Source organism: Papilio xuthus, unplaced genomic scaffold (assembly GCF_000836235.2).
Source record: "Papilio xuthus unplaced genomic scaffold, Pxut_1.1 DF824888.1, whole genome shotgun sequence".
Taxonomy (NCBI): domain Eukaryota; kingdom Metazoa; phylum Arthropoda; class Insecta; order Lepidoptera; family Papilionidae; genus Papilio; species Papilio xuthus.
Genome location: NW_013533761.1, coordinates 2,458,750 through 2,480,146, shown reverse-complemented (window position 1 = coordinate 2,480,146; position 21,397 = coordinate 2,458,750). Strand labels below are relative to the sequence as shown.

The window sequence follows — 21,397 nt, the reverse complement described above, 5'->3', positions numbered from 1 at the left end:
TGATTTTGTGCAGGAACAGCAAGTTAAAATCCTGAAGAGAGTACTAGAGGGATGGCGTATGGTTCTTCTGCCACTGAAATCTATTTTTCTTTGGGAACAGCAATGGCACCCCTGTGCTATTTTTGCTTCTATTTCATTAACTTATTTAGTAATATGGCTTTTGGATCTTAATTTTCTAGCAACAATGGCAATTGTTGGCTTATTTATAAATTTTATTGATTTTCTCGTGCCGATCATATGTAATTCTATCTACACTCCAAGTTACTGGACTGGGCAAAAGGAAAAAATGTTTGAAGATATTTGTAGAAGCTTGGTTAGCTATTATAACAAAATATTACAAAATATCTCCACCTTCTATTCACTACGAGAGACTAGTCCCTGTGTGGTAAGATTATACATATTACTATTTTATTTTTAAATGAATAATCTCAAATATCAATTCAGCATCAACACCCATTTCCACACCCATTTTAATTAACATAAGTGTTACACAATCTAATAAGAAATATTTTGTTTTCAGTACTATATTATATCCATCAGTGTGTCTCTGACATTGGCATGGATGGCATCAGCAATCAACAATATATTCTTACTATATATATTTTCTACTGTGATGCTGCTGTGGCCTGGCATTCAACACCGTGGAATCTTTAACACCATGTTATCCATGCTCCATTTAGCACCCAGGACATCGCCATTCAAAACTGAATAATCCAGACACATTGTTAGTGAGCTTTTTGTAATGTGATATGCATCTGGTCATCGTCATTTTAATTTTAAGCTTAGCATATGCAGTTTGAGCTTTAATTATCCATTAAAATTTAAAGTTATAAAAGAAATTAGGATTGCACTTTTGCATAGTTGCACCAATTTCTTAAAAACTTTGAATCTGTCTCTAAATGTCTAAAATAGTTTGACTGATTATTGTGAAATCGATATTATGTTAAAACTTATGTAATAGTTGAGAAAATATCTTATTGGATTATTTGGTTTAAAGTACAATGTCAAATTTAGTGTTAAATATTTTAAAAATTGCACGGACTGTTTTATACTGAAGTGTGATAAATACATATTAATACAGCTTAATATGTGGGGCCACCATTTTTTTTTTACCTTTGATCTCATCTGTCAACATTGTCATATTTTTGCATGAATAAAAAAATATGTTAAATGATGAAAATATCCAATACCTCTGTTGCGCCAATCTATGCATTTGTTGATTATTCTTTATAAAACTTATCTGTTGCACATGAAGTAGTTTTATGTAACAATGTTAAAGTTTAAGTAAAATAAATTTTTAGTTTTTGTCATTCCAGTATTATGTATTTTGTTTTAGGGATTGTCAGTTTTGGATTGTTTGTACCTGATCCAATGTTGGATTACTTGTACAAAACATCAATGGCTCCTACATAAACTATAGTATGTCTAAAAATACAAATTGTTCAAGACAAAACATTAAACATACAACCAAAATCTATATTTTTTTTAACATTACATTTAAATTTACGAAGAAAAAAATATTTATCAAGTAAAAATCAGAAAACAATGTGTACATGCCAAAATTGTGACTTACAATAGCTTATGTAGGAGCCGGTAGAAGCCATCGATATTTTAACTTTTTCTCATGTTACTTGATATGTGCACTGTTTTAGTTTAACTTAGTTTATGATAAGAAGCACTAGGCTATTATAGAATGCCTAACTTGATTAGCAGCTACGTAATTTCTTTTATGAATTAAAAGGATTTATTTACAACTAGTCTTTTATTTATTTCATTTGTAATGTATTTTTAATAGAAAAATTGTAGTTTGGTCAAGAAAGGCTTGAAGAATTTAACCATGCCGGAAGATTGCATTCAGCAAGTATAATTCAAAACTGTTATGAAAAATATCATATGCCGAGAGTAGGTCAGGGTACATATAGTAAATATCAAATAACAGAACACAATATAATTTGTCAAATTTAATATTTATAATAAAACCTATACTTAATATACTCATAATTGATCACAATAACAGCGTTTTTAAATTAAATAGTAATTTACACTACACAATAGAAGCATCAGTGGTGTCAGGGTGGTGTTCACAATCTGAAATAATAGCAAGGTTAATGTAACTTTTCCAATGACAACAACTTAATAAATAATTTTCTAGTAAAGTTCCAAGTTTGCAAAGTTTGTACCGAAAATAGGAAGAAATTTTACAATTTTCTTTTCATACTTATACCATAGAGAATGTAGGAAAATTATCAGTCTGTCCAATTTGATTTTATTTGTTGAATTTTGAAAAAAGTACAAAAGTTGGGCAATTGTTTTTAGGCTAGGTGTCAGTGATGCTGAAGCCAGGTTTGACACTAGTGTTTTTCGCTTTGGTCACTAGAGGCGCGACGGGCGTGTCGGTCTGTTCGGTCGTGTCAGTCGACTTACTGTCGGAGGTGCTCGCGCGAAATTCCTGCTCATCCACTAAAGTTGTCTTAAACCTGCTGCCGCCCGTCGCTTGAGAGCTGGCGTTACTTCTGTGAGCACTACTATCGCTATATCTTCTACTTCCGTTATTCAAGATATCGTTTTTTTTCGCTTTAGGCTTATTATTATCTTTGCTCTGCAAGTTTAATGAATCCAAATTGCTCCATTGCTGTGAACTTTCCGTTTTAAAACATTTATTCTTAACATCATATTCGTTGTTATAGTTTTTACTGCTCGAAGGCATATCTTTGTACAAGTTTTCTTTAGTTTGTTGCAAACTAAGTCCGTATAGATCCGAGGCGTTGCTCGTCGACGGCTCACAATCGTCCGCCTTGACAGGACTGCCGGGAGATTGAGATAGTGTTGTCAAATCGTTCCTAATAATTCTCATTGGAGAGGAGCATGCGTCTACTGATAATGTTTCTTCATCGTCTTCACCTTCTCCGCTCTGTACACGAATCAGAAATTATTATTAAGATTGAATTACAGTCGAATAAGGAAAATCAATAGTGTGTATATATTTAATTTAAATTCGTATGTATGCTCACCAGAAGGTCGTGGTCTGTGCCGGAGCCGGCGGTCGCCTCGTTGCTGTTGAACTCCAGGTCGGAGGCGGCCGACACGGGCGTCACGTCGCCGCTAATATACGAACCTAAAGGAATACCATACATTTACAAAATTGTTTATATTGTGACATTTGAAGTGCCTTTGTAACGCGAGATTTTAGTCATTCAATTCACATATATAGTCCCGCAATTATTACTTAACGTTTAATTTGTTAATTGTGATGACGAAATTTATTGAAAACATTCCTCAAGCCACGCGCCATCAATGTTCAAATACAATTTCTAGCTATTAAAAATTGTGCTAGATGATGTATCATGCATTTCTAAGAGCATTTTCATGCACAGAAATGATAGTAGTTAGTTTTATAATGAATTTATGAATATTTACATCATGAATTTCAGTGCTCAGACCAACTTCAGGTGATATGCCACAAGTGCCTATTTTATTACCGTTGCAGCGTAGAAACTTTGCAAATTACTAGCAAGTATTCAAAGGACAGGTAAATTTCATTGCGTAGATATAAAAGATCTCACTCTAAGATGTAGTGAGAAGTGCGGGTAATAAAATGTCTATATAAATAAGCTAGCTGTCGCCCGCAACTTTATCCACGCGGAATTAAAAAAAAACATAATTAGTAGCATATGTTTTATTTCAAGAATATGACATCTGTGCCAAATTTCAGCTAGATCCGTGCAGCAGTTCTGGGGATACCTTCAAAGAAACGTCCATCTATCCAAACATTCGGATTTATAACATTAGTAAGATAAGTAGGCGGTGGTGTGAAGTGGTCGGGTCGGGGTGGGGCGTGTACCTGCGCGTGCGTGTGCGTGTGGCGCGAGCGCGCGCAGGCCGGCGTCGTGCGCGCACAACGTGGCCGCCTCCCCGTCCCACTGGGGCATGGGGACCACGCTCGCCACATTTCTACTCCAATAGCTACTGGAATCCACAACATTTTAATGCACCCCACTAACTATTACTTTCCACCGTCACTTCGAACCGTTTCTTTATGTCCAAACTTGCTCAAGTACGTTCTTTAACGATTTAGATTTTGTCATCCATCGCTAACGGCGTATATACAGTTTGAAGTGAGGTTAAATGAAATATATGTAAACAACCCAACACAATATAGCAGATTCGTTGCAACAATTGAAAAAAAAATGAGAATAAAAGCAAAAAATTAGGAAAATCACATGAATTTCGTATTTTACTTGTAAAGTCATGATTTCATTTATAGAACTGTGTATTCGAATCTGCTATTTTATGAGTATGATAAATGCCATAAAAACAGAATTAGTAGAAATCCAAATGATAAGCGCTAAATGTAAATATGTACAATGAAAGGCAATAACTTCAAATATTTCAAAAACACAATGTTTATATTTAATGTTGCCGTGGTTTTGACTGAAATATAGCCATCTCAACATTTTCAGAGAGAACGAGAGCTATAATTATTTCTAAATTTATTTCAGCCGTGGATAACTGAGAGATTTTGTTATACAACTTTTATTTTATATCTTTTTTTAATTAACAAGACATGCATAAACATGACTTAACTACCCAATATTTACTAACCATGCACAATAACATGAGACTTAAATCGCAAGACGGCATGTCGTGATTTTATATGTTTTGCATATTAAAGGTTAAAGTACCGAGCTTAAGCCCACTACACACCTTGTGAGGTATGATTTATTGGAACAGTCCGACTGTTCAGTTAAAACGTGTGTGGTCGGCTTTACTTAATCTTAGATTATTTTAAGTATATACGTACAAACCAATACGACCTAGCAACAAGTCAATGATTGCCTTACAAGTAGATCTCTATATTATTGTGGACGTGTTATATGTATTATCACCTGTCTGGATGCCGCGCGTGGTCGGTGTTTCCGGAGGTGGGTGAGGAAGGCCCCGCAGAGGACACGACACTCTGCAACTCACCCGACGACGACATCAACGAAGACGGCCCGCTCCAACCCACGCCTTGTATGAAATCATAACCACAACCTTACTTATATCACTTAATGTTGACTCCTCATACTAAATCTATCCTGAAGGATTCCTTTAGGGATCAATCTATAACCCTGAGTGAAGCAATCATACAGTTTTAGTTGCTCTCAAGCCTTAATCATTGGTTCGTATCTAAAGGTGAGTTGGGATACAATTAACATAACTTCGTGACGAACAAGTGAACATGTGCTTGTACTCGTAATATCACTGTTTGTTAGCTATGGGGTTAGGTCTATGGTCAAAAAGTAAGTTTAGGAAGGGTAACGATTACACATATTTTTTACACTATAGGTGGCAATCATATCATTAGCTTATGTCGTATACGAATACGTATATGTGAGGAGCGTGCAAGTATATGTTTTAACTCACTGTTGGTGGGTGAGTGTCGCTTTGCATTATCCGAGGCGCAGTCTGCGGGCGTGTCGGGCAGGGCACTGGTGCCGGGCGCGAGGTGCGGCGGAGTGCCCGCCAGTACAGGCGCGGCGGTGACGCGCTCGAGGAACGCGTCCAGCTGGCGCAACGACAGCGCGTTGTGCAGCGTCTCCAGCGGCCGGATCGCAGGCACGCCGCCGTAACCTGCTCACAATGCACGTCTAAATATATGGACAGGGCCATACGGCACCGTTATTCTTTCCTTATTATCATTGTGGAGTAAAATATGGAATTTAAGTTGTTTACGCGAAAAATATTTATCATTGTGTAAAGTATTTTAGCCTTGTTACTCGAACAGGAACTGTTGTCCGGATCGACATTCGTTTTCTATAGCTAAAATGAGATGCAGATGCTAAATTACAGTTGTAAAATATTAACATCTGCATTCATTTAACAGTATTTAAGCAATACGTGCACAAAACATGAGACCTGAGTGGTATGACGTCACAAAGGCGTGCGTGCGCGTGTCGCGCGGGGACGATGCACGGTGCGTTTTTCGTGAATCTCATGTTATTGTGCAGTTGTACTAATATTGATTATTAGTAACATCGCGACTTTATATTATCTAATAGATTTAAAGATTGTCTCATACATGTAAGCTACAAATCGTTATGAAGTAACGAAAATTGTTTTCAGAAACTACACGGCAATATTCTTCGTCGAACATTCTGTTGTTTGTTTTATGAATATCGTTCGCTAAAATATTCATTCCCAAAAATAGACGTATAGAAAGACATGTAACAACGAACATTATATGCACATAAATATTACGAAAAACTGCGCTTTGGGGTTTTTACATGTCTATATAAGTTGACTTATGTACTAAAGGTTTAGATTGTTAGTAGCAATACGATGCCCCAATGACTTTACTACCCTTAAATAACTACTAGCCTGATGACTTACGAATACATCGCAGAGCACAAATTTCTTTTATCATAGCATCAGGAGTATGAAAAAAAAAATTAATTCTTTATATATTTCAATGAGATTATTATTTGTATAAACAAAATTTAATGCTATTAAATTATTCAATAATAATACCAGTCCCACTCACCCTGATGAATGGCCCCCGGTTGGACTCGAAACTAGTCGTTACCGCCACCAGACGAATATACTGGAGTGTTTAGCCGTTTTTAAATAAGTTTAAACTTTAATGCATTTGTTTTTTGACAATTTTTAATTTTAATTAAGAAATGTACCTCTCCTAACGCTATGATAAAGAAGTAATTAAATGTAAATATAAAGTTAACATAGCGTACATAGACATTGCTCTGTTCGTCAAAATTAATAAATGTTCAAAAGAATTGTAATTATCCTATACAAAAAGCTTAGCTATACTTAACTCAACTTTTTTAATGTAGTATACAACCCCAATTTCACCCGATACTACAATTTTACCAGAATTTTCCCGAATTCTGAACATGTTAGTCACAAAAAATAATAAACAGTGCAGTTAAATGAAATAAAATCAAAAATATTTATTCAATAAATAAAAAAAAATATTAACACAGAAATAAAAATAATATATTCAAAGAAATATAACTGTTATAAATAAAATTGTTATAACATTCATGCCTTTGTTTTAAATTATGATTAAAAAAAATTAAGACATTTAAAAAATAAAAATGAACAAAATGACAAATTTAAAAAAAAGTATACAAATACTAATTCTAATTAGTTTTACGTTTTATATTATACAGAAACGCCAGCAAAGAGGAAGTTTTTTTAGGAATGTGAATGATAATGGATAGGACATAATATATCGTCATTATTTAGCGAACACTACTAAGATTGGCAGCACATTATTGGTTGATTAAGTGTACTTTAAAGCAGCTTATGAACTATAGAGTTCCGTAATCGATCCGAAGTTTGAGTTTCAAGTTCTTTTAGACTTCTTTAGCCGACTTCCAATATCTAGAGTTTTCAAGCTCTTATCGTAGTTCTTTCATCTTCCTCTTGACAATTTTCCAGTAATACTTCTGTCATATTTAGTTAACTCATTGTAAACTTTAGGCTTAAGCAAGGAATATTAGTTTCTTGGTACGTTTTATTCTCTCTTCCTTACGTATATTGTGATGTTCTCTTCTCGGTATTTCTTAATATCTCAAATCATGTTTTTGACACTTATTTCGTATGCACAAATCAATATTTGTAACTCAACTCAAAAGCTTGGAATACGTCACATGATCACGATCACACAGAATTATTAGCAACATCTACAAGTATATTCCTTTCGCAGCAATAACTTTTCACACGTCTTTATGAATCACTGTTTGTATGTCAACACAGAATCGTTCACTCTCCGGTTCAGATTTACTTTCTGTAGTCTCATCGATTCTCTGGAAAAGTCCAGAGACGACTCGAGTTGTAAATGCAAAGTTCTTTGCATGACGTAATATTCAAACGCGTGAAATTGTTTAATAAACTGTATTGGAGGTATTCCATTGTGATCCTTGAATATCGTAGATAAGTAGTAGGAGTTGAAGAAATGTGTTACTTACAGTTGGCGGCAGCGGCGGCGGTCGGTATCATGACGCGTAGGTTGGGCGCCGAACTGGAGCCCGAGATGACGGCCGTGCTGAAGAGCCCCGCGGCCCCGGCCTCCTTGTCGCGCACGGTCACGCCAAGCATCTTGAGGTAGGTCATCTGGCCGGCGATGCTGTGCCGCTGGCGCCGCCCTGCGCGCCACACGCTACAGCCGACTGCCTCTCCCCACGACCCCGCGCGCCCCGGCCTCTCGCCCGCCCACGCCCACGCCCACTCGGCCCTCGCCTGCTCCCGCACCCCCTCCCGTTCCCGCGTCGCGGATATAGGCGGGGACAATGATTGGGAGCGCGCCTCTTTGTTACGTTTTACGACGCGAATGGGGATGAATTAATGTTACGTGAAATAGATGCGAGCGGAGTGTTAGATAGGTGGTGATAGAAAGGAATACAATTAATTAATATATTCTTCAAAAAAAACTCAAATTAAATATATAAATAGATACTGCTTCAAGCGTGCAAGATTTTACTATAGAAACCGCGACCGACGACTGTCCTTTCGATGCGCGAAACTCGAGTAAAGTCATATGGTTTCCCCTGCGCTCACTTTAATGACCAAGTGATCGCAGGACAAAAGTCTAGACTGGTCGCTCGTGTTTCTGGCATGCAATATGTTAGTTGCAATCTCATGCACAACCAAACAGTAGCGAAAGGTGGCGAGGCGGCGAGAGGGCACACAACACACAGGACCGCCGGCCAGATTGATCTACCGGATGGTGCGGCGCGACCACGCTACACACTCCACACTGACGCCACAACTTGTCCGCACACAGACAAACACTTCTCAAACGGTACGTAGCTGTACAATGACATCGTAGTCTCCCCGTCTCATACATTTGTCACCATAGATATATAGAATAGTCATATAGAAAATATTACAAATATTTCGTAGATGCAGTGACATATAGGACACAGGGAACCGTTACAATTTGTTGCTAAAATGACAAACCTCATGTTAAAGCCGGTGATTACAAAAGATCTCGATAGATGCATTGTTAAAACAAAATGTGGATCCGACGACGTAGCCTGAAAGTTAGATGAAAGACTTACGGAAAGAAGGGAATTAATTAGAATATCACTCGCGCGTTATTAAAACTGGACATCAGTTTCATAATGTTCAACTCGATTTAACCCTTCGTGCAACAAATAATACGCTTTATGTCATACGTTTATGCATAATTTTACCCACGTAACATTGAAACTTCTGATACCATTAAGCAGTTTGTATTCCTTCCAAAGCCACATTCATAAGCCCGACAAATATCTTTTTATCTAAATGCTATCACCAACCAGTTCACAAGTACCTTAATTATTGTCAATATCGAGAACATTCCTCTTTCACATCGCAAATTCTTAAAGGGTTAAATCTGAGTGACAAAATAAACGCGACGCTTACGTGACCATTTTAGAGAGGAACAAGTGATAACAATTCAACGAGAAATGAGAAAAAACTATCCACAAAGGTATTTATTTACATCAGTGTTGAAACTTTCGAAATATGTTATTTTTGTAACGACACAATTAACTATGACTTTTTTGTATATAACCTTTTCGAAATTTTAATGCACATATTTTCTAAGAATAAAACTTTTAACAAAGTCTTCACTTGTTCCTCCTGAAATTTATTTTGAATTCGATTTGTATAGATGACCTATGAACATTACCAAATATTCCATACAAGGCAAACATTTTATCATGATGAAACTATTTAAAAATATATTATTTAAATTTTATAATTTTTTTTTAAGCTCTAGGCTTGTGCTAGGATATGGTTTACGACAAAAGTCGAATCCCGCCATTCGACTTGCGTCATTAGGCTATTGACGCTTTGTTTTTGAATGAATTGAATCGTAAAAAACATTTACATCATTAATACCAAAAATCACTTGTTTTAAGTCATTTACTCTCAGACGTAGTATTTTTTTCTACAAACACAACTCTGACAATTTCTTAGAAGCAGATTTTTTTAAAAGTTAACCTTACGAGGGCCATATGGAATATTCGATGTATGTCAGAGGTCACCATGAATAGATGAAGTGCGACTGACCTTCGTCGTCATCGAAGCACTGCAGGCTCTGGTAGCGGTCGGCGGCGGCGAGCACGCGCCGGCACACGAGGTCGTGAACGACCGCGCGCGACCCGAGACGACCCAACACTTGCTCACGCAAATTGCAGTAAAACGTGTCATCGCCGACTAAAACAGTCATTCTTACCATAGAATTTGACTGTCAATGTTGTGACACTTGTATTAATACATATTGTTGTCTCTGTTTTGTCAAAGAGAATGATAGGGATGACAATATGCACAGATAGACACTGGATAAGCGCGGTTTCAAGGGAACGCGATTTTACTCGCTTGTAGAGGTTTCCGAGTTACTGGCTTGTGGAGATTGTCCATCAGAACTGGATAATAATTCTCGCCTATCCAGGTTGATAGTATTAATAAAAGTGTCATTCCGAAATCATTATTGCTTAACCAATACGCTAAAATTAATTTAAAATATACCTAGATTTTATTACACGTCTATAACCTTACACATCAAATACGACAAATATATTTAAAAAAAATTTACTCAAATAATCTTTTAAGGTTTTAAAGTATTTTTTATACTGCAAATTCCTGCTCGTAAAAAATCGTATACTTAAAAAATATCGCGTAATTTTTTTTTAATTTCTTATTTAATTTAGTTTACTGCAATTTACGTAACTCGATTATTAGTTGTAATGAAGTTAAATTGCCTAAAATGATTTAATGATACTACCCAGGCACTAACACAGGGAGTTCTTAAAATACTTTTAATTTATACTTAACACCCCACTAACATCTTTTTTTATTTGAACTAAAAATGTAATTATGAAAAAAAAATGAATGAAAAAATGACAAAAAAAAACAACGTATATTATAAAATAAACAATCCTATGAAAATATCCCTTCAGTGAGAACCAATATTTCCATCAAAAACTAAAAAAAATAAGACAAAATTATTTAAAAATAAAAATAACGTCTGTATAAACTTTTAATATTAACATTAAAAAGTATTTCAAATCTTAGTGCCTGTTTCTATATTAATTTGGTTGCTGTTAATACAAATATTCAATACGAGCAGTTAGATCAACAAAATCCAGTGAAAGCGGAGCCACGAGCGCTCACAGACTTACCATTGTCATGGGTCTGCTTATGCTGGTCGTAACTGCGCGCACGCGGCTGCGGCTCCTCAGATTCCTTGCACTCTTTCTCTTCACTCTAGAATTAAATATAGAAAATGTAAAATAGGTGGTTAAAAATGATCGTTTTGTCAATCTATTTATTTTAACATTTTTTGTACTATCTAAAAAGGTTTTTTTTTTCATTTTTATGTGATTATGCGAATGGAATTATCTTTGGACGGATGTTTGTGAAAAGGTGTCTCCAAAACGGCTACATGTATTTCGTTTAAATTTGGCTTTGAAGTAGAAGATAGCCTTGAACAGCATACCGGGTACTAATTATTTTTTTGTTCTCACTTCTGGAAGAGAGTCGCGGGCGAGAGGTAGTATTGTATAAATGTAAGTAAAACCTGTGAGTGTTCGCGCAGCACGCCGGCGGCGGGCACGGGGGCGGGCGCGGGGGCGGGGGCGTGGCAGCGCGCGCGCAGCTCCTCGTTCAGCCGCGCCGCCAGAGACACCGCCTCGTGACCGCTCACCGTGTAGTGCTGGTTACTGAAAGTCGTCTCATAACAACTCATTAGCATAACAAACAAAATATACATCTTTAATTTATTCACTTTTTTGACAAAAAAAATCTCAAACGTAAAAAACAATAAACTGGTCACTCACCATATTGGTATGGGATCGGAAGGTCTTAGTTTTGACATCAAAGTGCTCTTAAGCGAGAAAGCACTGTCCATATAATCCAAAGTATCCTGTAAAAGAGAAAGACAAATGCAAAGTTAATTTATCAGTCTTTGATAGTCTTTAGTCATATGACATTGGTGTCCTGGCAATTACGTAAAAAGTCAGCTCTTAAAAGGTTAACTTTATCCGTACCGGTTGTAATGTTTCCTGACTCGCCATCTGGTCGTCTTCTCCTTCTTCTTCTATGCATTTGCCTTCATCAGACGAACTCTGAAAAGGTTATATTGAAATTCAATTCTTACACAGATTAAAAAAATTAAATTTTATATTATTTTGCAAAATAATACGAAAGTTTTAGGGACGTGATGAATAATATTTAGAAAGTCTTACCGAGTTGTTGGTGGTGGAGTGGTTCCGGCTGTGGGGGCGGAAGCCGGGGCCGGGGGGCAGGTTCTTCTGCACGCAGCAGTTCACGCCGGGGCTGAAGTGCAGCTCCACGTGGAACCTGCAACCAAGGCGTCTTTTCATTTTCAGCGCAATCCTTAAAGTTCTACAGTCTATTTAATCGTGTGAAAATGTTACCTTTCCTCAGAGGAGGGATCCTTAGTTGGATCTTCATACAACATGACGACGATCTGCGACATATAGTTTAGCTCCGACACCATTGATACGTACTCCATCGCACGACGCCATTGCTCATCTTTGAGCACCTGGAAATGTCAAATATTACTATATTTTATTTTATGTATGTCATTAACTTCACATATTATATATTTTAACTTTATATTACAACTAGCTGTCGCCCGCGGCTCTGTCGGCGTGGAATTAATATAAAACTCAAGTAGTGGCCTATGTTTTCTTCCAGACTAAATTCTATATCCATCCCTAATTACAGCGAGATCCGTTCAGGTGTTGGATGGAGATATATTTTAACACCCATCCATACATTTAAACTTTCGTATTTATAATATTAGTAAGAAGTAAGATATCCGCAAGATATATTCGATAAGAACATAAAATAGTGTAATTGCTGCCAAGTATGGAAAATAATAATTGTATGTATTATTTTCAAATATACACTAAGTGGATCACTTAAGGACTCTGAGTGCGACAGGTATTAATTGTGACTTACATCTAATAGTCCGCCGAAGCGCAGCACAGTAAGCAGCGAGTGCACATGGCTCTCGCTGGTGAAGTAGAGTCGCGTGCGCACATGTCGCCCCGGGCTCGACACACCGTGGCTGTATCTAACAACACACACCCTTGTTACACAAACATAAATATTATACAAAACAGTACAAATAACCTCCACAACAATATTTACACAAGCCTACAAGTTTTCAGGGTTGCGAGTAAGCGAAAATTGTCTAACTTCTGTAAGTCGTCAGTGTTGCAACTTAAAGCAAGTGATTGCAATAGTAAATCATGCGCGATATTTTGTCGAAGTATAAAAAATGAACACTTATTACTGTAAGTCATTAAAAAAATACCTATCAAGTAATAGCCTAGAGTCAACTTTTACTATTTTTGTAAAAAAAGAATTGGTGATAATTTAACATCCTATGAACTGTTCACTTTGCCTTCTAGAGACATCATAAAGTACAAGTTAAAATTTAATTTAAAACTAATAGCATAAACCAAGGCTCAAAATCATACCTCGGATTTAACCTGTTAACAGTTTCTTCACCGGACTCTTCAATATTTCTTTGCAGGTCCGCTCTTATCTTCTTCAGTAGTGGAGTGCAGATACCTTGACTTATTGTCAGCTTTTCTTGTACTGTTAGACCGTACTCCTAAAAACATAAAGTAATTTTAGTTAAAAAAATATGACCGTCAGTTCTCTATGTAAAAAAAATTGTAAGTGTGTAATAAATTCATACATCTACATTTATGAATGTAGAAAAAGCGAAAAAGGTATGTCAGGACGATATTAAATAGAAGTCTGTGATCTCTGCCTACCCTTCTGGGTTTCAGGCGTGAGTTAAGTTATTGTGGAAATAAAAGTTTAAAACGTGACTGACTGGCTATAAATAAATAGTGCAAGCCTTCGAAAAAAGTTTCAATGTCCATTATGTTAGCGACACTCACCTGTGGTATTACAATGTCGGCTAAATACTTTGCGTATATGTACAGCTCTCCGGCCTGCTCGAACTGCAGCGTGTGCTGGTTGTGCTGCAAGTCGTACTTGATGCAGTCGTAGATGTCCGGGATCTTCGATATGTCGTAGCTCTTGTTCTTTGTGCAGAAGTCCTTCTCTATCTTGCCCCAGCGACGACCCATTAACTCCCAAGTCTCGCCGTGGTATAAAATTGTATCTGATTTGAGAAATTAGGATATCAGCATTAGGTTATAAACAAATCGTCTGCCTAAATTGTGTTCTACTACTTATAGATATGCGTATATGTTCGTGTGAATGTGCGTATACGTGGTTATGTGCCCGTATTTTTGCCTATAATGTGCGTGTGTTTGTGCAACGTTTGTATACCAATATAGTACCTTTAGTCTTGGGGTCGTCGCGTTTGGCGAGCACGATGTGCACGAGGCGCTGTATGAGCGCGTGCACGTGGGCGCAGCAGCGCACCGGGTTGCTGACCAGCTGCATGGCCGCGCTGATGCTGAGCGAGGAGCACGGGTTGATGCGCGCTCGGTCCTCCTCCGTGAACTCGCGGTCCACCTGCATCGCCTCGTGGAGCCGAGCCTTGGCCCTATACATTATATTTATTGTTCTACTTGTTCTGGTAATAGATAAAAAAATTACATACGTCTTTTCAAAAGCCCTTTCGCTGGTAAAAGTTACTTCTAACACTTACATGTTTTGTACTTTAGATGAATCACAATCATTATCGAGTAAGCCATTGGTGTTGGCGGACTTGACCATCTGCACCAAGATGGGGGTCAGCTCGCCTTCCAGCGCCAGCAGGCCTTTAGCGAAGGCGGCCGCCGTCATCTGCACGCGACCCTCGTCTGAAGCGTATATCTTGAGATCGTGTCGAAACGTTGAATGTAGGCGAAGCAAGCCTAATCCTTGTGTACTTCCTTCACCTGGAAACATGAAAAATATATTTATATAATTCTATTTTTCCCCCTCCTATCTTAGGGTAGGCTCCGAGCCCCTCGGTGGAGATGTATAATGAGCTGATGATGATGATATTATTTTTGAAATATAAACAGTTTGTGTAATTTTGTATATGTCTCACCAGGTATATGCCTGCCCTGTCCGCCGGGGTACATGCAGCGGAACATGCGGCCGAGCTCCTCGGCCTGTATGCGGCCGGCGGGGGTCAGCTCGCCCCCCCACTTCAGGATGAGCACCAGTGAAGGCTCGCCCCCGCCCCCGCCCCCGCCCCCACCCGCACCCCCGCACCCGCTGCCTGCTGCAACAAAACCTAATGTACACATCTACTATCGAGTTATATACATATTGTAATGTTTTTCTTGTAACAATCTTTAAACGCAAAGTTATTAGCAACTAGAAACAAATTTGGAAAAGCTCCTTTGTATTGTTATGCACTGTTGACATGCTGTAAGCTGATCACGCTATATCACACTGACAAACATAGAAACAGATATGGCGGAAAAGGAACGAAAATTTGAAGCGAACAATGGTTTTCAAAATTGAGGTCAACTAATTCTAAACAAATATTTAAGAAAAAGCATAAAATAATTATATGATTTAAAAGAAACATAATTAAAATTGTTTCAAATATGTTTGTTTTATGGTAAAACGTGTGTCGGTGTTAACCTCGAAACACCGCTGACGTACATATTGTTGTCTCTATTTTTCAAAGAGAGTGAGAGAGATAACAATATGTTCTGTTTGACGGTGAGTGTGGGTGAGAGAGAGAAAGAAGCATAGCATGCGGACCGTGCGCGGCGGGCGCGTTACCGTCGTCGGAGCTGGAGCCCCGTGGTCTCCCGCGCGGCTGGTACTTCATCTGCACCTTCCGATTGATGCCTGAGAAGTGACCGTACCTAAAAAAAAATCTATCATAGAACAAATACTACCTTCCTTGGAAATAATTATAATTTTTTCCCCTGAAATTGAACTTAAATCTTACTAATATTATAAATGCGAATGGTTAGATGTATGGATGGATAATTTTTTATTATTACGTATCTCTAGAACGGGTAAACGGATTTCGCTGAAATTTAGCACAAATGAAAAACCTAGTCTAACAATTATAAAAAATTAACATTTTTTTTTATAATTCCGCGCGAGAATAGTCACGAGGGACAGCTAGTTATATATGAAAGTTATATTAATTTAGACGTACATTTCGAGTACGCTCTTGAGCTGTTCCAGCTTGCCCTGCTTCTCCTCAATCTCTGGGTCAGCGTGCCGCGTGTGTATGTCGGCGAGCAGCGCGCGCGAGATATCCAGGATCTCCTGCAGCTGCTTAGGACGTTTCAGCTTCACGTGCCCACGCTTGAAACCCTCGTATTTCTCGAATATTTCAAAGAATCTACAAACAAAAGAGGTACAGCGCTAGTTCAATCATTTAGAAAAAAGGTTGATGGTTATTTAGGCATCTCATCCCTTTCTGTGCTATGTTATCAATTTAAACTATGACGAAATTTATTAAGATTAAGATATAAATTTTAATATTACAGTTTGAAATTGTATACAAAAGTTAATATACCAGTTATTTAATAATAATATGTTTTATACTAGGTATGCTACAAATAGAATAGACTGTAGACCTTGGATGTCGAACTTCGACTTTCATCTTCTGTTTTGGGGTGCGATCGCCGTGCCTGATGACGCCGACGACGCAGCGCAGCTCCATCATCTTGCCGAAGGTGGTGGGTACGATAGGTGGATCGTCCAGCTGGAAGGGCACCGACCAAGGTATGTGTAGCGTCGGTGCCAGCTCCCGTAGGATCATGTTGCCCAAAATCTTGGCGCAATCGTCGTAGTACTTGTTCGAGTTCTTCACAAACGAGAAACCGTTCACGTCGCATACGAACGACTTGCCGTTAGCCCTGAATACGAGAGAGCTTAGTTGAAAAAAAAAACAATTTCCTTTAGACGATATAGTATACGTAGTATCTTTTCGGTAATAAATTTTGTATCATCATGTCGATTTTTAATCGTATTTTAGGAATTAAAAAAAGTCCTTTTGTTACCAGAGTTTTTTAACCTAACCTAACTCAGACAGTCGCCTTCCGTTTTTTTTTAAAGGAAGAATTAATACCTTATAATTTATAGGCGAATGTAGATTTAACGCTTTTGACTAATAATTTATAAAGGTGATGATATATATGACATAATTAAAAACACATTATCTTTCCATGAAATGTCGACAAATATTCATAGTCAAGGTTGCTTTTAGTTATCTCAAGCGATTTACAATGTACAAGCATTTGGGTTTCAGCCAAGTGTCTTGCGTCATACGGTCTTTACTTTTACATGTTATGACACTGATACTTCAGTTATTTTTAATACAACATTTTGTTTATACGATATTCACACTTGATGTGTAATATCGTCCTAAAGATTATAAAAAAATTGTTCGTGTACTACACTCCCCATTAAATATAAAATCAAAACTGAATACTTTTTGCCGAATCTAAAATAACTAAAATCTGTACAATTACATACCTTTCTTATTTTAGTAACAACCAGCCACCGATCTTTTAAATATCAAACATTTACTGTATAAATTACATATTCAACTTTTGTAGGTTAAACTTCGCAAACGACACACCTCTAACACTAAAGATGATTCCTACGAAAGCGCTACTTTAACTACTTTGGACTTACCTCAATAAATCGAAGCCGCAGACAGTTTGCTTGAAGGCCAAGCATACTTTGCGAGATATCAGCTTCTCTTGATTAGATAATATAACGGGGTATCTGATCTCCTTGCCTTCAGAGTCTCGCTCCACCTTACCGTCCAGAGCTGGACTCTTCCGAGCCTCAGCATGCGCATAATCCGGACCCACCGTGTATACTTTCACATCTGTGCCTGATTTAAATTATAATTTCAATCAATTTCTTACAAAAGAAATACTCCGGACCGTAAAATGTGTTGCATTCGTCGAAATGATTTCTATATAGACTTGCATGTTGAATTTCAAAATAACCAACATTGAATTATTTGTTTCATATGTCAGTTGCTTTGTGTGCGTGTTATTTACGATGCAACCTAGAGGGGAAAACATTGTAACTCTTACGAACGTGCGTAATATTCCTACATCATTAGGATTTTTAATACTATAACCAACATTTTTATGTCCTTTCTGCACATTTCACAATTTCAATAAAGTCAAATTTGGTCCATTATTTATTTTACTCACCATCCGTCGGCATAAAATCTTCATATATAAACGAACCAGTTTTCCTTACTCTAGATTCCGGAGAATAAATACTGCTGCGACTACCAATCTGCAAAATTAAAACACATGAACTATACTCTGACTTAAAAAAAAATGCGAATTATTATATAAAATATTCTCGTACTTTTCTAAACAGACGTTGACTGCCACCTCCTGCCGATGTCGGGTAGTAAATGTAAATATTGTGGTCTTCCGCCGACACCGGCTTTTCCACGAAGGGTTTATTGAACACAACACCGTTCACTTCCACGTGATCCTCTGATTCCACTAACTCATGGTCTACAACAAACGACAATATTACCACTCAAGTTACAAATACGATACATCATTAGAAAGGTCCAGAACAATGTAACGTACGCTTTGGGTCCGGTGAATCTCTATCTAAAACTGCATATCTTGGTATCTCTATACCTTCACCTTCTAATATTGCGTACACTTTTCTACGATCCTGTAAATAAGGAAGTAATCATAAATTTAATGGATGGATGTTTGTTAGAAGATTTCTCCAGAACCCCTCAAAGGCTCTCTATGAAATTTGGCATACATTTAGAACATAGCCTAGAACGCTTTTTTTATTATCATAAAGTGGCAAACGAGCGAGCGGCCACCTGTAATCACTGAAATAGCGGAGTGACCGTTGCCCATAGACATACGCAATTGCATATGCGTTGCCTACTTTTAATCGACGGAGGACAGGATGCACAGAAAGAAAATGTTATCCCTTCCCTTGCATCATCTCATCCGGAAAGTCCACTTCCACATCCCATCTTTTCCTTATAAGAAAAAGAGTGGGAAGGGAAAGAGGACTAAATTAGGCCACGTGGACGCACACGTATGAGACGAAACACGGATTTGCTTCCACTTCACTTCTGTGTGGTCGTGGTATATCACAGGGCGAACCGGGCCAATTATTTCGAAGATGTTAAAGCGGGCTCTACCACTGTTAAAGTATACATAGGCTAGTAATTATTTTTATTTTTCATACCGCGCGGGTGGCCGCTAGTATGTAAATAAAAGCTATAATGTCTGCAAAAAAATTATATTACCTGTATATCATATTGCATATGCAAGTTGTTTATAACATATGGCTTCCTTAACTTTTCATATTGAATGGCTTTATCAAGCGGGAAGCCTTTAGAGTGAAAAGAGATTAAGCAATCACAGATCGGCCATTCCTCAACGGGTTTCTGCAATAAACTCATATATTGTAATTCATCTAGAAAAATCTATAAAAACTTTCGAAGTTACAATGATTTAGAGTTAAATATGAGACATAGCTCTAATGGGAATTAGGCATTTTATAACATGCAAGCAGTGATGTGCCGCAGATGAAGTGTGGACATGTGTAGTCTCAAACACTTTAACACCGGGTTAATAGTGAAATAACTCAAAATAGTAAAGTAGTGAAACAAAATAGGCATTTCCATTACAATTCGTTGTAGGCCTTTTAAAATTAATAAAATAATTTAAATTAAAAAGCCATTCCCCTGTTAAGATATTTTATTCCACTACTGAGGTTAGATAGTGTGCAGAACCTTAAGGATAACCTCCTCAGGGAAAACTATCATCTTGATGTATTCAAACTCATCGAGACGTGTTAGTATTTCCTTCATGGGCTTCGACTGCGACTTCTTGGCCATGGCGCAGACGCCCACCGCCACCTTCTTGCCGCCATCGCACTGCGCCTCAGGAGACTCACACAGCTCCAACTCGCCCTGTAACAAAGCTTATATAAAGATACTGCCAATCAACTTGGTCTCAATCTCAAGGTCACTTAGGGAAAATGTTTAGAAAAAAATAAGAGGAAACCCACACTTTTATACTGCTCTTTAATGATACAAACTAATTATGCATCATTTCTTAAACCAAATAAATTAAATCTTTCATAATTCACAATTATTTAAGCACCAAGTTTTTACTTCAGTTAAGATGATTATTTGTATAAAAATTTTTTAGTTTTTTTTTTATACAGAATTTGTGCAATTTCTACTACAGAAATGAAATAAATTATGTTATTATTGAGTAAATAAATGTTATTAAATAAATTATTTACAATTGTATTCTTTAACCTACTATGATAAAATAATCATAATTTCTTTTTAAAAAGATAAAGACATTACATATCACAAATATTTTACAATACAATGTTTCAGTGTTAAATTGTATTAATAATCAAAAATAGAAAAACAAAAGCAGTATTGTTATCTCACATCAGGTAAACAATCATCACAAAAACAAAAGTCATCTCCATTTTGTTCTTTTTTTTTGTTCCTCCATCTTTTAAGCCGCCACCAGTCTTTCAGCCATTGCCACTCCATCACAACTCACTATATTATTGTAATTATCACTTCTAATACACTTATCAATTTCTATGATGATAGCAACAATAGTACTACTTTGTGATTGGTCCCTGTCACTTTGTACATGATAACTAAGATAAGCTTGACAAATTAACATACATTACCTCACTTGTCATTGTCATACAGTGTTAGTTATAAATCCTCACTCTATATGTTTATGATAACTACTATTATATAGCTGTAATAAACAGTTATGAACAAAATTAATTTACTAGTTCAAAATAATTCAGCATTCTTAACATGACTCAGAGTACTAATGGACTGCTAATATTTATTTAAGATATTTATGTTTGTTTGTGTATGATTGTAGCACAGATTAAGAAGTATTCACACTTATACTATTTCTAGCATTAAATTTTTTAGATGAATAAAAACTTTAAGCTCTTTATTTTGTATTGAATTAACTAAAGTGCTTCAAACATTTTCTCTAATAATAATGTAAAAAATTTGCAACATCTCACATTGACATTCCTAGTTTTTAAGCAATAATAAATATTGAAAAGAAAGTGATGAATTGCTTACAGGTGATCTTATTGGAACGAGATTTCCATCATTTTCGACGTAAAACTGTGGCTGAGAAGCTTGTCGCAAGCCTTGGTATCCATGTTCAAGCTCAGTGTATGACATTACCTACATAAACAGGTAAAAAATTTTGTGAATTAACTAACAAAACCCGTAACTGTTTATACACTATCATGCGTCAGAACAATTATACTAAAACTACAAATATTCGTAATGTTTATTATTTTAATTTTTGACGATACAAAATCGTTCAAAACTGTGCAAGCAGCTTTTGACATTTGCAAATTGACACTGACATATTTGCCATAGAGTAAATAAATCAAATCCAAA

At 36.9% G+C, this 21,397-nt stretch overlaps 2 protein-coding genes across 3 annotated transcripts in view; one reads left to right on the top strand and one right to left on the bottom strand.

Annotated features, from left to right (window-relative positions):
* Window positions 1–1,754, top strand: part of Arl6IP1 (ADP-ribosylation factor-like 6 interacting protein 1) — a 2,285-nt gene extending 531 nt beyond the window's left edge. Inside the window, exons 2-3 of the mRNA XM_013324897.1 lie at window positions 14–385; window positions 521–1,754. Of these exons, the coding sequence (XP_013180351.1) occupies window positions 14–385; window positions 521–712 (564 nt within the window). The 3' untranslated portion in view covers window positions 713–1,754. The remainder of the gene's footprint in view (window positions 1–13; window positions 386–520) is intronic.
* A 194-nt stretch (window positions 1,755–1,948) lies between these two features.
* On the bottom strand, window positions 1,949–21,342 carry l(1)G0196 (inositol hexakisphosphate and diphosphoinositol-pentakisphosphate kinase). Of its 2 annotated transcripts, none has more exons than XM_013325087.1 (29): window positions 21,068–21,342; window positions 19,721–19,900; window positions 19,232–19,372; window positions 18,543–18,633; window positions 18,310–18,464; window positions 18,147–18,234; window positions 17,611–17,815; window positions 16,548–16,829; window positions 16,121–16,309; window positions 15,733–15,818; window positions 15,044–15,217; window positions 14,657–14,888; window positions 14,343–14,551; window positions 13,935–14,161; window positions 13,503–13,639; window positions 12,979–13,093; window positions 12,429–12,556; window positions 12,237–12,351; window positions 12,039–12,116; window positions 11,829–11,914; window positions 11,570–11,711; window positions 11,172–11,256; window positions 10,060–10,206; window positions 7,971–8,147; window positions 5,407–5,613; window positions 4,887–5,034; window positions 3,842–3,966; window positions 3,012–3,115; window positions 1,949–2,911 (listed from the first exon to the last, which is right to left on the bottom strand). In XM_013325087.1, the coding sequence occupies exons 1-29, from the start codon at window positions 21,170–21,172 to the stop codon at window positions 2,318–2,320; spliced, it is 4,752 nt and encodes a 1,583-aa protein (XP_013180541.1). In that variant the 5' UTR covers window positions 21,173–21,342; the 3' UTR covers window positions 1,949–2,317. The 2 variants fall into 2 exon arrangements, with proteins under 2 accessions (XP_013180541.1, XP_013180540.1); XM_013325086.1 differs by lacking the exon at window positions 21,068–21,342 and adding an exon at window positions 20,396–20,676.
* Between the last annotated feature and the right edge of the window lie 55 nt (window positions 21,343–21,397).